We start from the raw sequence: 14936 nt of genomic DNA, 5'->3' as shown, positions 1-14936 counted from the left end.
AAAATATTAAAGAATGTACTTTCCTTTGGGGGGGATGTAATTAGGTTTATTTATTTATTTTTAATGGAGATACTGTGGACTGAACCCAGGACCTCATGCATACTAGGCACTCTACTACTGAGCTATACTCTCCCCACCAAGAATGTACTTTTTAAAGATTCAAAATACTTACTTTTGATGTTGGAGAGATAAAATAAAGGGCTTTCATTTGTCTGACGGGTTCTCGATTCTTACAAATATTCTCCACAACTAACAAAAAAAGTCATTTTATATAATGAAATATTACACACTTGAAATAATTTTTAAATGAACTTTATTATATTTCTTAATATTTTCATGAGAAAAAAGATAAAGTAGTTATTTGATAGTTAGGTCTACTAGCATAAGCAATCAACATTCCATGAAGAAATCAAGAAAATGTATTTAAAATTAAAATATGTATTTCTGTTTAAAAATATTCTACTATAATAGGAAACATGTTATCAGAAACCAGGCTAAGCACTTTACATGAATTATCATAATAACCCTATGTGTATTTTACAAATGAGGAAACTAAGGCTTAAAAAAGTTAAGTAACTTACCCAAGTTACACAGTAAAAAAGAAAAGACAGGATTCCAACTCACATCTGTCCAACTCCAGAGTCCAAGTTTTTAACTTCTATAATAGTCTTTAAATAAATTGCCAATTAACTTGTTCTTTTAAAATCATACAGAAATATTTATAAAGTATTTTTTAAAATGAAACATAATCATAATTTACTCAATTCTATTTTTATTATTGAAATTAAGAAGTTTATAAAATACGTAATATAAAACAAAGTGAATTTAAAGCTAGTAAACTCTGAATTGTCAAATTAACTATTAAGGCTATAGTTTAAAAAACGAATTTAATGTATCATTTTACAAATCAAGAGAACCATCTTTCAAGACTCATGCTGCCAAAGGGCCTAGAAAGAATTAAAAACATTAATCTGACATGCAAGGAAGGCTACTGTTGGACTTCTCTTTTAAATAGGCTGATTCATTTTCATTTTCTCATCCCTAAATTTATACTAGTAAAGTATATGTTTAGCATAGCTTCTGTTAGATAGGATATCAAAAAAGATTTCAAAGGAAATATTTAATTTTACTCTTATCTCCACTCTCAACAATTGTAATTTCACCTTTGTATCTGGGTTAACTTATTTTTATTGCTTAATGTCCAAAATAAAGTCTTACAGTCATTTTATGCTATATAGACTATATATTATGTTTAGCGAATAATGTACATGTTAACAATGTTATAACAATATTGTAATATGCTTTAGAACACAGACTGTGAAAAGATTCTGAAATATTTGGTCATTAATAGCAGAAAATGCCACTTCTTCAATTCACTGAAAAGTGGATATCTATAAATGATTTAAAAAAGAAAGATTTTTTATGATATTCCTATACTAGTGACAAAGGGATAATCTAACTCACAGTCTACTTTTTTTAAGGTTTTTACTTGACTTTAGTGAAGACACCGAGGAAGCATCACACATATACTTTTTCTCATGTTTCTTAAAAGTTACAAGACACCACTGAATATTTTCACAAATGACCCGAATGCGGACAGAAAGTCTGATCACTGAACTGCCAATCCAGGAGAGCTCATGTGGAACTCAAAAGGAATGTAATAAGTTCAAGTTAGTGGATAAGATTATGATTAAACCAGAGCAAACCTAGGTGACTCTGGAGGATACTGAGAACAATCCACAGTAGTGTGTTTTAAAATATACAGTCCTATAAAATGTTTCTCAAAAAAAGCTTTCTGTGGACAAATCAATTCACAGACAAAAGAACAGTATCTTGTGTAATTATTATGGTTAGAGTCACTAAAAAAAAAAAAAAACCCTGAAAAACACAATTACTAATTAAAATTTATTAATACTTCAAACTCTCCCAATCATAATAAAAAAAGGTTTTCATGAGTATTTGGGTTTTTGGGGGGGGATGGGGAGGAGATAATTAGGTTTTTAAATTTATTTATTTTAATGGAGGAACTGGAGATTGAACCCGGGACCTCATGAATGCTAAGAATGCGCTTTACCACCGAGCTATACCCTCTCCCCGTCACAATGAGTATTTGTAATACTTACCAGTTATACCCTCTGCTAGAAGATCTGTCATTTTGCAACATGATGCCAAAAGCTTAGTGGTAAATTCATCTAGAATCATTATCTTAAAATGAATATAAGTTAAGAAAGATGAATATAAATTAAGTATAAGCATGTGACTGCCAAGAATTCACAAAAGACAGGATTTAATTCATTAAACCAATTCAAACTTATAAACCTTTTATAGTATAAAATTAAAATATCAGGGCAGTAAGCAAAATTACCTCAACTCATCATTTAACTTGGATGACCTAGAAATTTATTTTCTCAATATACATACATATATTATTATAGATAAGTAAGTAAATAGACATATTTTCATTTTGAAGCAGAGAACTTATTCATTTTAACTGTATCTTATACTTAACATCAGATTTTCTAAAAATTATAAAATGCCCCTTGTAGAATAATCGTTCTAGGCACCATTCTAAGAATTTTATATGCATTAATTCATTTAATATTTACAACTCTCCTAAGAGGTACTATCATCCCCATTTTATAGACAAGAAAATAGAGGCACAGAGAGGTCAAGAAATTTGCCCAAGAAGCACAGCTAATAAGAAGTGAAGTTAAGATCTGAACACAAGCAGTGTGGTTCTAGATCGTATACTCTTACAGAAGTATAAGTAAAACATATAGAAGTCTTCAATATAAGGCTTCTAGTTTTATGCAAATTCTATGCAAAATGCAAATTCTACCTTCCATTCGCCTTCTTTCTTGCAGTCATCAAACACTGTTGCTTTTATCTCTGCAAGAAAAAAAGAGAATTATTTAGGAATCTAAACAGTCAGAAAAACTACTCAAAATTTCCAAGATGGCTGGGGAAGTATCAGTTGGAAAATCTGTTCAGCTACATAAAAAGCATATATACTTGTTAAACTGTAAGTAAAAACCCAGTTCTCTTTAATACTTAACATATACAGTATATTTCAACTGTAATATATTTTCAAACTTTTGAGAATAAAAATATCATTAAAAAGGCTAATATATTTAAGCATATAAGCATACCTGGAAAATATTTCTGAAAGTATTGTCTGACTTGGTTTTTCCTATTCTACTTAAATCCTAAGTAAACAAGATGAAAACAAAAACCCCATAGGAAAATCCCTAACTAGCCCATTGCTAAATTTCATTTAACAATCAAAACTAGATAAGTAATTTTGTTCCTGATTTACTTACAATTTTCAAAAATATGTGTCACAGCATTAGGATACAAATATTCAGAATTTATTTATAATCAATGAATATTATTAATATGTTCCTTGCAATGATTTCCAAAATTAATTTAAATATATGTCTTAAATTATTAAATAAAATACACAAAGGCAATTCAAATACCATTCTACTTTGTAAGATGAAATTTTCCACACTTAATGTTTTATTTTCAATTAATTTTGAAAACTGTAGTACTATGTAGTATATAATACACAAAATACAATTAAAAAGTAAATTATAGTAACTCTTCTTTCATTAGTTCTTGATAATAAGATATCTACATAATTCATTTAAACCTTTTATTTCTTAATTTATATTTAACCTAATGCTTTTGGAAATTTACCATCAAGTTTCTGTCATCACATTAAAAAATGACATGTTTAAGTAGAGGGTATATTCAATAAGGGTTACTGATACTCATCGTAAGAATTGTGATCTAGGAGGTTTTACTGTAATTAGGAAGGTTTGAAGTGTTAAGCTATATTAGTTAAGGGGCTTGTAAATGTTTGCTGAGAAGATTATGTTATATGAAGTTATTGGCAAAAGCCTGATGTATTTAACCATAATTTAAGCTTAAATCAGTGGTTTCCTCTACAGGGAAAGAGGAAGGATTTTCTCAGATAGAGCTGGACAGTGAAACATTACAGTACTTCCCTTTTTAAGCTTGCTTTATTTCTGTATACCTAAAACAAAGTGAAAATCAGTCATTCTGCTTGTTTTTAACCAGATCTGTACCTTTCTCTAAAGAAATGAAGGCTCATGGAATTTATGCTGGAGCAGACTGAACAGCTCCCTAGGCAGAACTCATTCCAGTCTTTAACACCTTAGAAACTGCACTGTCCTATATGGCAGTGTCACGTGTGGTTACTGAGCTCTTGAAATGTGGCTAGCCTGAACTGGGATGTCCTGGTTTCAAAGACTTAGTACAAAAAGAGAAATTTTACATATCATTATTTTTATGTTGATTACATGTTTAAATGATAACGTTTAGATATATCAGGTTAAACAAAACATATTTTAAAAATTAATTATATCTGCTTCTTTTTGCCTTTTTAAAAATGTGGCTACCAGAAAATTTTAAGTTACATATGTGGTTGGCCTTTTATTTCTACTAGATTAGTGCTACCTTAGAATCTAGGATACCAAGCCAATCAGTGTTAGCATCTCAAAATTAATGATAAAGAGAAAACTAGCTTTGTAGAAAGAGATTAGAACCAACCATGAAAAGTGATGTGGTTACAGGTAAAACATGTTCAGAAGGAGTCAAAGGAAATCACATCAACTAGTATTACAGAACTAAAAAGGCATTTCCTCTAAATATTAATGAAAATCATTTGATCTTATAATATTCTCTAGCACCCTAAATATGGATATATTCCAAGACTCAATTCTCTTACTTTTGCTCTGCTTGCTCTATACCCTTCTTCAAAGATCATATTCATCATCAGAGTTTCATCTACTAGATCAGTCCTTCAACTTCTTCCCCCAACTTTATTGAGATATAATTGACATATAACATTGTGTAACTTTAAGGCATACGTGTTGATTGGATACACATATAATTACCACCTCAGTGTTAGTTAACACCTCCATCACCTCACACAATTACCATTTCTTTTTTTGGGTGAGAACACTTAAGATCTATTCTCTTAGCAACTGTCAATTTTACAGTACAGTATTGTTATCTGTATTACAATGCTGTGCATTAGATCCCCAGAACTTACTCACCTTCTAACTGGAAGTCTGCCCTCTTTGACCAACATCTCCCTATTTCCCCTAACCCTCAGCAGTCCTTCAATTTTCCACAAATCCTCGTCTCTTTCTTCGTTCAATTACACAATACAGGTTTAAGCACCTTCCTACAGCAAATGGAGATTAAATTCCCTAGAAACTGCTCTAGACATCTCCATTTCTATGAGTTCTATTGTCATTTTCTTAGTCATAGTCTCTGGCCATTTCCTCTTCCTCCATTTCCGATCATCCAGCAGGATTGATTGTTCTTTCTGGTGAGAGCCACTGTCACCAGCATTGCCTTGTTTCTCATTATCTCTCACTGAACTACTGCAATAGACTCCTATCTGGATTTCCTGTTTTCCACCTCCAATCCCTTTACCTTTCCCAATCCATTTGTCACACTGCTGTCAGAGTCATCTTCCTGAAGCACAGCCCTTTGTTGTATGAATACCAAACTCAAAATTCTCTCAAATGGTCGCTGTTGCCTGCAGAATAAAGTCTAGACTCTACTATTCAACATCCTCCATTAACTGGTCCTACCTAATTTCTAAATTAATCTTCCACCAGTCCAAATGCTACCTAATTAATGACCTAGTAATACCAATTACCTTATCTTTGCTCCTTCTATTTCTCCGTTATATAAAAGGAAATGTATTTAAAACTATAATGCCAAAGAGGATATGAAAACATTGAAGGGGAAAATGAAAGGAGAACTAACATCATGTGCATCAGCAATGCTGAAGGTGTTCTTGCACCACTATCTTAGATCACAAACTATTAACAAACCTGTTAATAACAATGCAAGAAAAACTGATTTGTCTGGAAAATAGGAAGAATCTTTATAAAGGTAATTGCAAGGGCCTGGGGCAGAGGCAAAATATTCATTACTAGTTGAATAAAACCAGATCGAATTGTGTGTGCATGGGAAAGACCACCTAGGGCCTTCAAAGTTCACTATTTAAAAATTGTATGAAAGTACAACATACGAAAACTGAAGACTACTATAAGACCAACTAGATATATACAAAGGCAAATATTAAAGCAATTATTTCTAGGTAGAAATCAGCAAATTCTATATTTATTTTTCAAGAAAATACTTTACAATTAAAAATCTGAAGAGCTCCTCTCTTAAACAAAAGGGTGTAAAGGTAAAAAGCCACCATTGTAAAATTGTTTGGTGGTAACATAAGTCAGAACAGGAGTCACTCTTGGGGAGAGGGTGGGATTTGGCCTGGGAAGGGCTATGGGGTGCTTAGAAATGTTCCATACCTCAGTCTAGGTGGTAGTTCCATGAATAAAAATTCATCCAGCTATACACTTAGCATTAGTGCACTTTATACTAGTATTATACTTAATGAAAATTTTAAGAACAAGAAAATGACTTCCTTTCAGCACTGTTCTATTATTATTATTATTATTATTATTATTATTATTATTATTATTATTATTATTATTATTATTTTATTTATTTTTTTAATGGAATTACTGGGGATTGAACGCAGGACCTTGTGCATGCTAAGCATATGCTCTACCACTGACCTGTATGCTCCCCCTAGCATTGTTCTAACAGAGTTCTCAAAATGCTGATGACTTCTATTTGAGAAGGTGGGAAAAAAAAATCTTTCGTCTTTAATGGCTCCCCACTGCTAGAGCATGTCTAAACAATTTAGCTCCAACCTACCTTTTAGTCTTCATCCCCACTATTCCTTACAACAAATACTCTATATTCAAACAAAAGGAATTATTCCCTCTTCCATAAACAATCACATACTTTCACACCTTTGGGTCTTGACTCAGATTTCCCTGTCTGACAAAATCCTACTACCTTTCAATGTTACCTACTCTTTGGAGTCTTCCCTGATCCATTCTGAGAGAGGAAATAATTCCTTTTCTTTTCTCCCATGAAACTTCTTCATGCTGCTAACATAGCACTTAGTTCTTATGTACCTGTCTCCTCCCACTGCATTGTGAACTCCAGGAGGTCAAGGAATATGCCCCTAGAATAGTGCACAGCACTGGGTAGATATTCAATAAATATGGATTTAAATGAATACATTACTGTGCACATATCCAAAAAGTAAGAGAAAATTTTGTTCAACATGATAAACTTAAAGAAGTGACCAGAATGAAAAAAGACATAAAACAAAGGTAACTGATTAAAACAAAAAATAAAAATATCTTATACATGCCTATACTACATGAACAATTCTCAAAGAATTTATAAGAAACCTGAGTGGCCATCTCTGGAAAAGGAGTTTGGGATCTGGGTAGGGATGAAGATTAATTTTATTTTACAATCTTTCATCAAATTTTTTTTGCCACATCAAGATATTTAAGAACAATTTAAAATATTAATTACAAAGTTTATGAAGGAGGATGGAAAACATTATGTCAATGTTTAGGGTTTAAAAAGAGGAAGTCATAAAATGAAAAATAAAAAATATATCTGAAGCTATATACGGGTCAGGAGGAAGACGTTAAAAAAAAGGAAGAAGTTTATGATTTAATGTGTAAAGAATTAGTTCAAATAAATACAATCTCATTATTTTTATTTGTAATTTCTCATATGCCATTTTCTCTAACATTTCCTCTAAAATATTTGAGTTACAAACATTAGATTAGACTATTGTTAACAGACAAAAAAAGAAAACAGGCTGTACTGAACAAGGAAAAAAAATGCCATAGGTGGCTTGAACTTGCTTTATGGTTGATTTAATTATTGTTTTGCCATGTGTTTTGAAATAAATTTGATGAAATTTATTTCAAAACTTTTATTTCAAACCTTTTATCAGTGATATTTTTGCCACCACTTCCCAGTAGCAAAAAGTAGGAAATCAGCAATACCAAGCACTAGAAACTTTTGCTGATTTTTAATATGGGAATGAAGTGGGGAGGGTATAGCTTAGTGGTAGAGTGCATGCCTAGCACACACAAGGTCCTTGGTTCAATCCTCAGGACCTCCATTAAAATAAATAAAAACCTAATTACCTTCCCCCCTCAAAAAAAAAAAAAAAAAGAGAATAAATATGGGAATGAATTTTGAAAATAAATGGAGCCATCTGCACTCAAAATATTAAAGTTTTTTTAAGAAAGTGTTTTAATGTAGTCCCTAAAGGCTGATTCCTTCTCATGTTTTAGGTCTCAGCTCAAATGTCACTTCGTCAGAGAAACCTTTCCTGATCACAAACTGAAATAATCATGTTCATTCTTTGTTCACATATTTATTTTCTATTATTCCCCACTTGAATGCAAGCCTCAAGAAGGCTGAGAAATTGTTTGCCTTCTACAGCTGTATTCCCAGAGGAATTCAATAATATTTATTGAATAAGTGGGGGGAAATTACAAAACTGATCTACTGTTTACTTTTAACAAGCATTGTTATCCATTGCATCCTGCTAGGGCCTATTTGGAATTTAAAGCTCTAGAAGACACAGTAGTGGACCTACCTTCAAGAAGCTTATCAAGAGAGTCACATTAGGCAGTAGTGAGACATACCATTTGAGAAAGATAAACTAAATGCCACAGAAATATAAGGGGCTGGATTAAAGTGAGAAGCTGCTCTGGAGGTAGTAGCCCCATGTAAGCTGAAACTTGAAGGCTGGCTAAAATTTGGACAGGGGAAGAATAGGGGTAAGAGGAGCATTCTAGATAGAGGAACTGGCATCGACATGTGTAAACAGAAGATTCTGAGAAGTGTCAACAGACTAGCCAAACATCAATATTATACTAGGGAAAAGTAGATAACAAGGCAGGTTGGAGCCAGGTTATAAGTCTTCAAAAACAGACTAAGTGTTTGAAATGATCTTTAGGCAACAGGATGGGGTCTCTCTCTGCAGGTCTTTTGAGGCAGAAGATTAGCATGATCAGAGCACAGTACTATTACACGAAAACCATTCTGGTGACTATTGGTCAGATAAACTAGAGTGAGAAAGAACAAGGGCTTAGAGGTTCAGTTAGGAGGCTACTGCAACAGACTGGGCAAAAGGTAAGGCCCTGATCCTACGTTTAAACATTACAGAAAGTCACAGACAGGTCACATATTAACTCTGAAGCCAAAATGATCTGAGTATGAACATTAAGTCTATATTTAATAGCTGTATCAGGTTTGAAAAAAATACATTTACTGAGATATAATTACATACCATATAATTCTTCCCAAGTGTACAATTAAATGGCTTTCAGTATATTCAGAGTCGTGCACCTAACCCCATAATCAATTTTAGAACATTCTCATTACTTCAAAAGGAAACCAGTCCCCTTAGCCATCATCCCTACATCTCCCCATCCCCCCTAAACGTAGGCAACCACTAATCTACTTTCTACTAATCTTTATAGATTGGTCTACTCTGGACATTTAATACAAATGCAGTCATAAAATACGTGGTTCTTTATGACTGGCTTCTTTCATTTGGCATAACTTCCAAAGATCATTAATATTACAGCATTATCAATACTTCATTCTTTTTTATTGCCCAATATTCCACTGTATGGACATACCACTTGTTATTTATCCACTCATCAATCCATGGACATTTGGATTATTTTGACTTCTTGGCTATTACGGATAATGCAGTTATGGTAATAGCTGTTATCAGTTTTAACTTCTGTGAAATAGAGATAACCATTCCTACTAAGTTTTATATATGTAAAGAATAGTGTCTGGCACAGAGTCAATGTTCAAGAAATATTAGTTCCCTTCTCCCTACTTTGCAGGTAAATTGAAGGTTGTTATTTAGCTTTGTACCCTGACCTAACAATACTACCTTCAACCTAGCAAAACCTTTTCCCAGCCAAATGTGTGATTCTCCTACCTCTCAGGAGATTCCTTCACCATTTCTTTCAGACTCGGGCATCTTCTGCTAACAGAACTCAGAGGCTCCCACTTCTCTTTCTCTCTGTACACCACTCACTAAAAGCTGAATGAGTAACATCTTTTCTTTGAGCTACCTTACTATTTACATAAAAATTCGAAGAACTATTTGTTTAACCCTTACACCTCCCTTCCATTCAGTGTCCCATCTTCTTTATCTTACACTCCATCTGGATATCCTGGTGCTACCTCAAGTTAGCAGCACAAGCGGGAAATTTTGTTATTTTGAACACTCCCTCTCGCCTAGCTTCCTCGCTCTCAGTAGGGACATTACTATATTAACCCCTTTTCCCCCTAATAAATAGTGATGTTAACCACCATCTTGGAAATTACTTATACAACACAATTCATTACCCATTTCATATAAATTACTTAAATGCCATTGTGATTTTAAAACATTACCGAATCTTAAAAGTGACCCATGTAAATTCTGAAAAACAAAATGCCAACCTTATAATTACCCGATTAAAAAAAATGTTGTCATACCTGTTTTTTTTTCTCCTTTTATTTATACATTTGTTTTTTAGTACCTGATAAGTTAAACACAATAGGAGTTATCAATCTGGAGTTTTAATTTTACACAAGGAACTCTGTAACTCCCAGAATTTTGTCAACTCAGTCACTACTTTTGTTGTGCTCAACAAGCCAGAGCCAGGAACACTAATTAGATGTTACTTCCTTTCCACTAATAGACCATAATTACTTTGAACCAGCAATGCCAAACAATGATGGTTCCTTCTGTTTGGTTGTTTCCTTCCTTCTCTAAGCTGGCAGACCTAGGTGTGGACTGATGCTTATGAAAGTCGTAGATGACATGGCAGAACGGCAGAATATCAGTTATCAGTAAGTAGTACCGTCCTAGCAGAAGGGCGGGGCTGGGCCAGTGTAAAGGAAGAGGTGAAGGTGCAGCTCTGCCTGGAGATGTAATCATTCCGATGGTCCCTTCTTAAGAACTCTTTAGAAAGTAGGCTCTTCTAGAAGGGAAGGGTCTGTTCAACAGGGAGGTTTTGTTTTTGTTTTTGTTTCTGTTTTTAAAGACAGACATTATAAAGAATGGTGGTAAACTTCTCCCTGCTCCTAAAACGATTAAGAATAGGCAGGCTTCAGAAACTCGAGGGTGCGGAGAAGGGGAGGGGCGGCTCAGCGGAACAGCGCTCAGATTGTCTCGAGTGGAGAGACATCACCGACTGGTGGGGCGCCGGCGGGGCCCGGCCGAGGACACGCGCAGGGGCCCCGGGCGGAAAAGCCGGGCCGGGGGCCGCTCGCCCGCGCCCCGCGGCGGCGCGAGGGTGCCGGGCGCCCGCGGGAAGGCCGCGTCCTGCCGCACCCGCCCATCCCTGGCGCCGGCCAGAAGTAGGGCTGGGAAGGAAAAAAGGAAGTTCTAACAGGGACGTGGGAGCAAAGCAACAAGTGCCCGCGGCGGCTCCCGAAGAGCCTGCGGGTCTGGGGCAGGAAAGCAAGGCCCGGCGCCGCGGCCTCCTGGCCTTCCCTCTCTCGGCCCCTGCCCCACCGCACTCACTCTGCCACACGACGCTCTTCAGCCCCCGTTCCGTCACCGGCGGCGCCATCTTCCCAAACACCTCAGAGAAGCCACCGCCTCCCACTCCCAACCTACTTCTGCGGCGAGAGCGGAGCTCGGGCTGGCCCCGCCCCTCGCTGAGGGGAAAGCCCGCCCTCACTCACGGGTCGCGCCCTCCAGCGACGTCACGGGCGCCTGTAAGAGGTGCCCCGCCCATTCGTGGACGGAGGCTGCGCGGTGCGGGTGGAATCTCCGTGGGCAGTTGAGCGCCCCCTAGCGGGAGGATGTCAATCGAATTTCGACGTCCTGTGACGTCGGAAAACGAAACCGTGCCCACGGATTGCGAGTTGATACCACCTAAGAAACTACGAATTCACGTATACTATACATGAAGAAGGGAGGGATCCTTCCCTTTACAAGAGTTCCTCACTTTGTAAAGCGATTTATAACAGACTTCACCCAGTCAACTACTGAATAGAAAATTTACTCTCCAAAAAGTTTATTTTATTCATTTTTCAAAGACATCATAATTGTGTAGAATTATGAGGAGCCATCCAGTGTGTCCAAACTGTGCAGGGCTTTCAGGAAAGTCAAAGAAATGAGAGAGCCACTTCTGAAGAGTTTAAAATCTAATTAAGTAGTTCAGTTTCTGGCACACTGAAGGCAGTCAAAAATTAGTTAAAAAAGCAAATGCCTTGATGATGACAGTATACGTAAATGAACCAATAAAACAATATTTCAACAAACATAAATTCGTGTGGAAGAAGCTATCAATGTTTTAGGATTTAAAAGAAGAGAATTATTGCTGATTCACAAAGGATATGATTGAGCTCAGACTTAGAAAGTTTAGGCAGAGATCAACTTCCTGAGAAGGTTCTTTTAAAACTTGAAATCCGAGTAATCAATCATGAATTAAATCAGTTTAGTTGCTGAGACGCCCCAGCTGGGACATAACCATCACAGAAAGTAGAGTTTCCCAAAGGGATCTGCAAAGAACCAATGCTCTTAATTCATTGGTCACATAGGAAGTGGAAATGGTTAACGGGTAGCAATAACAATGGCTAACATTTACTGAGGGCTTACTATATACCAGGCACTGTACTAAGTGGATTATCTCCTTGATCCTCAGAGCAACCCTTACGGACAAGGAAACTGAGGCTTAGTGAAGTTTAGCAACTTGCTAAGGATGCACAGCTAGTGGTGGAGTAGGAACAAGGATCAGGCTGGAGCTACACAAAAAGCAATAGAGCAGTCTGCAGGAGAATTTGCAATTTTTGCTCTTTAGGAAAGAGGAGAATGAAGAATAAAAGCAGTCATAAAATGAGTTCCAGCAAAACCTATGGCATGAAGGATTATTCCACTCAAGGCTTATATGGGCCAAGCTGGAGCTCTGGCCTCTTTCAAACCTACTTTAAATGGACTTAGCTGCTCAGAATTTTAAACAAATATATACATTATATTCCTCTCCCTTTTCAATTTTAAATCAGATTCTGCTTAGCATAGCAGGGTGAACCCCCAGCCATAAGAAAAAGACATAGTGTAAACTCACCCTTCTAAAATGGAGCTCCTTGCCCTAGAGTCAAACCAAGACAGAGGAGTGAGGTGGGTTGAAGTTCCTCCATTCGCTACCCTTGAGGAAAATAAGCAGGTGCCATGGAAGGACACAGAAGGGCCCTTCTGGGTTGGAAGTTTGATTTGGGTCACATAGAGTATAGCTGTGACTCATGCCCCAGAAGGTGAGATTTCAAGGTGGCACTGTGAAATAACGGAGCAGATGTGGGCATTAGCAGCACACAGACATGGGTCCATGTCAACAAACTCTGGCTCTGCCTATTAGAGTGTGACTTCAGTTTCATTGCATTGATGTGTTGAATATAAACATAATATCTCAAACCTCACAACAGCCCCACAAGATGATAAATCTTTTAGCCATTTTATAGATGTGAAAACTGAGATTCAGAGAAGCTAAGTCATGTAGGACCTCAAGATGGCTCCAAGACCCTATTACCTACCCTCCCCTGTTCTCCTAGTTTCACATTACCTCCCTGAGCTGTCTCTCTAGTCTGTAGTTGGTTTGCCTAAAAAAAACAGAACAAGGAATTTGAATTCCCTGAACATGACACAGCAGAATGGAAAGTAAAATCCACCAACACTGGTCTGAGATGAAAATCTGCTTTGCATAATTTGTAGAGCAGATAAACAGCTCAATAACCGAGGACCAAAAGGGAAAGCTCTTGAGTTAGGGCAGATGGCTTACTCACCATCCTATTCACAGGTCTACTTCACTAATAATTTATTACTTAATCATGAAAACCCAGAGAAATATTTTCCATAAAAATATCATGGATTAGCAGGTCTCATCAATGATAATACTTGGCCCCATGAGAATTTGTATTTCAAAGTCACACTGGTTAGCCGTGTGAATGTGAGTGTGTTCCTTGACCTTTCTGGGTCTCATTTTCCTGACTGTATAAAGGAATAATATCTAGCTCATCAGGTTGCTATGAGAATGGAAGGAGTGTGTAGAAAGCACTTAGAAGCATGCAGTAAGTTACATCCACCTTTTGGTTTTATGTTCACCCACGATGGACCACATTGTCCTCTGTGGAATTCTAACCAAAGCAACCCAGGCTTAGATGCCTAGCTAAGGAGAGGGCCGTTTCATTTTCTGTGTCCTGGTATTTATAGGGTATGGGTGTACTGGTCCCAGCCCCCTAGTGTCCCAGAATCAGGGATTCTGACCTTCCATTTGGCCTTTGCCCTCTGCTCTTTGGCTATTGCAGTCAGTCATGGACACAGCTCTATTCAGAGGTCAACTTGCCAGCAACCAGGCTCAGCCCAAAGTCTTACATAGGCTCTGAACCACAGCCAGAACGCTGCCCCAGTTCATGATAGCCTTCACAAGGCATGGATCCACTCTGAACCCTCCATCGGTAATGTTCTCACCAGTCTTTCCTCATATGCCATGGCTCTCCATCTTCTGTTAAATTGATTAAACAAGGAGGCTATTAGACTAAGGTGGTTCTAATACCTTAGCAACCTTCTTAAGCAAACCAAAACCTAAGCCTGTAAGTGTATCAAGGTTAAGAAATCAAAATCTAAGGACAACCAATCACAAACAGCCAACTACAGTTTCCCAGATAAGGCAAATGCTCAAGCTGTAGCCAATCAAATACTATCCTAGCTTTGCTAACACCTCTTCTTTATATAAGTCCTTCCGTGAGCTCCTGTCAGTGGAGCGCTCCTAACCATTTCTGGTTTGATGCTGCTGAATTCAAATCCATTTTTGCTCAAATAAACTGTTAAAATTTTTAATATGCCTCAGTTTACCTTTTAATACTTCTCAGCTTCCCGTCACTGAAATTTTGCTTCAAGGAAGAACTCAGCAAGGCAAGCTGTTTTTAAGATTCCCAAACCTGGCCACATGTCAGAATCACTTGGTGAGCTTGTTAAAAAT

General features: G+C 36.7%; 1 protein-coding gene across 2 annotated transcripts in view; it reads right to left on the bottom strand.

Moving 5' to 3' along the window:
• Positions 1-11626, bottom strand: part of STXBP3 (syntaxin binding protein 3) — a 47057-nt gene extending 35431 nt beyond the window's left edge. The window contains exons 1-5 of one of the 2 annotated variants that reach the window (XM_074370085.1): positions 11480-11549; positions 10447-10490; positions 2840-2889; positions 2124-2205; positions 173-249 (exon numbers count right to left, since the gene is read on the bottom strand). In XM_074370085.1, coding sequence (XP_074226186.1) covers positions 173-249; positions 2124-2202 — 156 coding nt within the window. In that variant the 5' untranslated portion in view covers positions 2203-2205; positions 2840-2889; positions 10447-10490; positions 11480-11549. Of the gene's footprint in view, positions 1-172; positions 250-2123; positions 2206-2839; positions 2890-10446; positions 10491-11479 lie in introns of both variants that reach the window. The other variant, XM_074370084.1, reaches the window with a different exon arrangement.
• Between the last annotated feature and the right edge of the window lie 3310 nt (positions 11627-14936).

Source organism: Camelus bactrianus, chromosome 9 (assembly GCF_048773025.1).
Source record: "Camelus bactrianus isolate YW-2024 breed Bactrian camel chromosome 9, ASM4877302v1, whole genome shotgun sequence".
NCBI classification, from domain to species: Eukaryota; Metazoa; Chordata; class Mammalia; order Artiodactyla; family Camelidae; genus Camelus; species Camelus bactrianus.
This window is presented reverse-complemented; position numbering and strand designations above follow the sequence as displayed.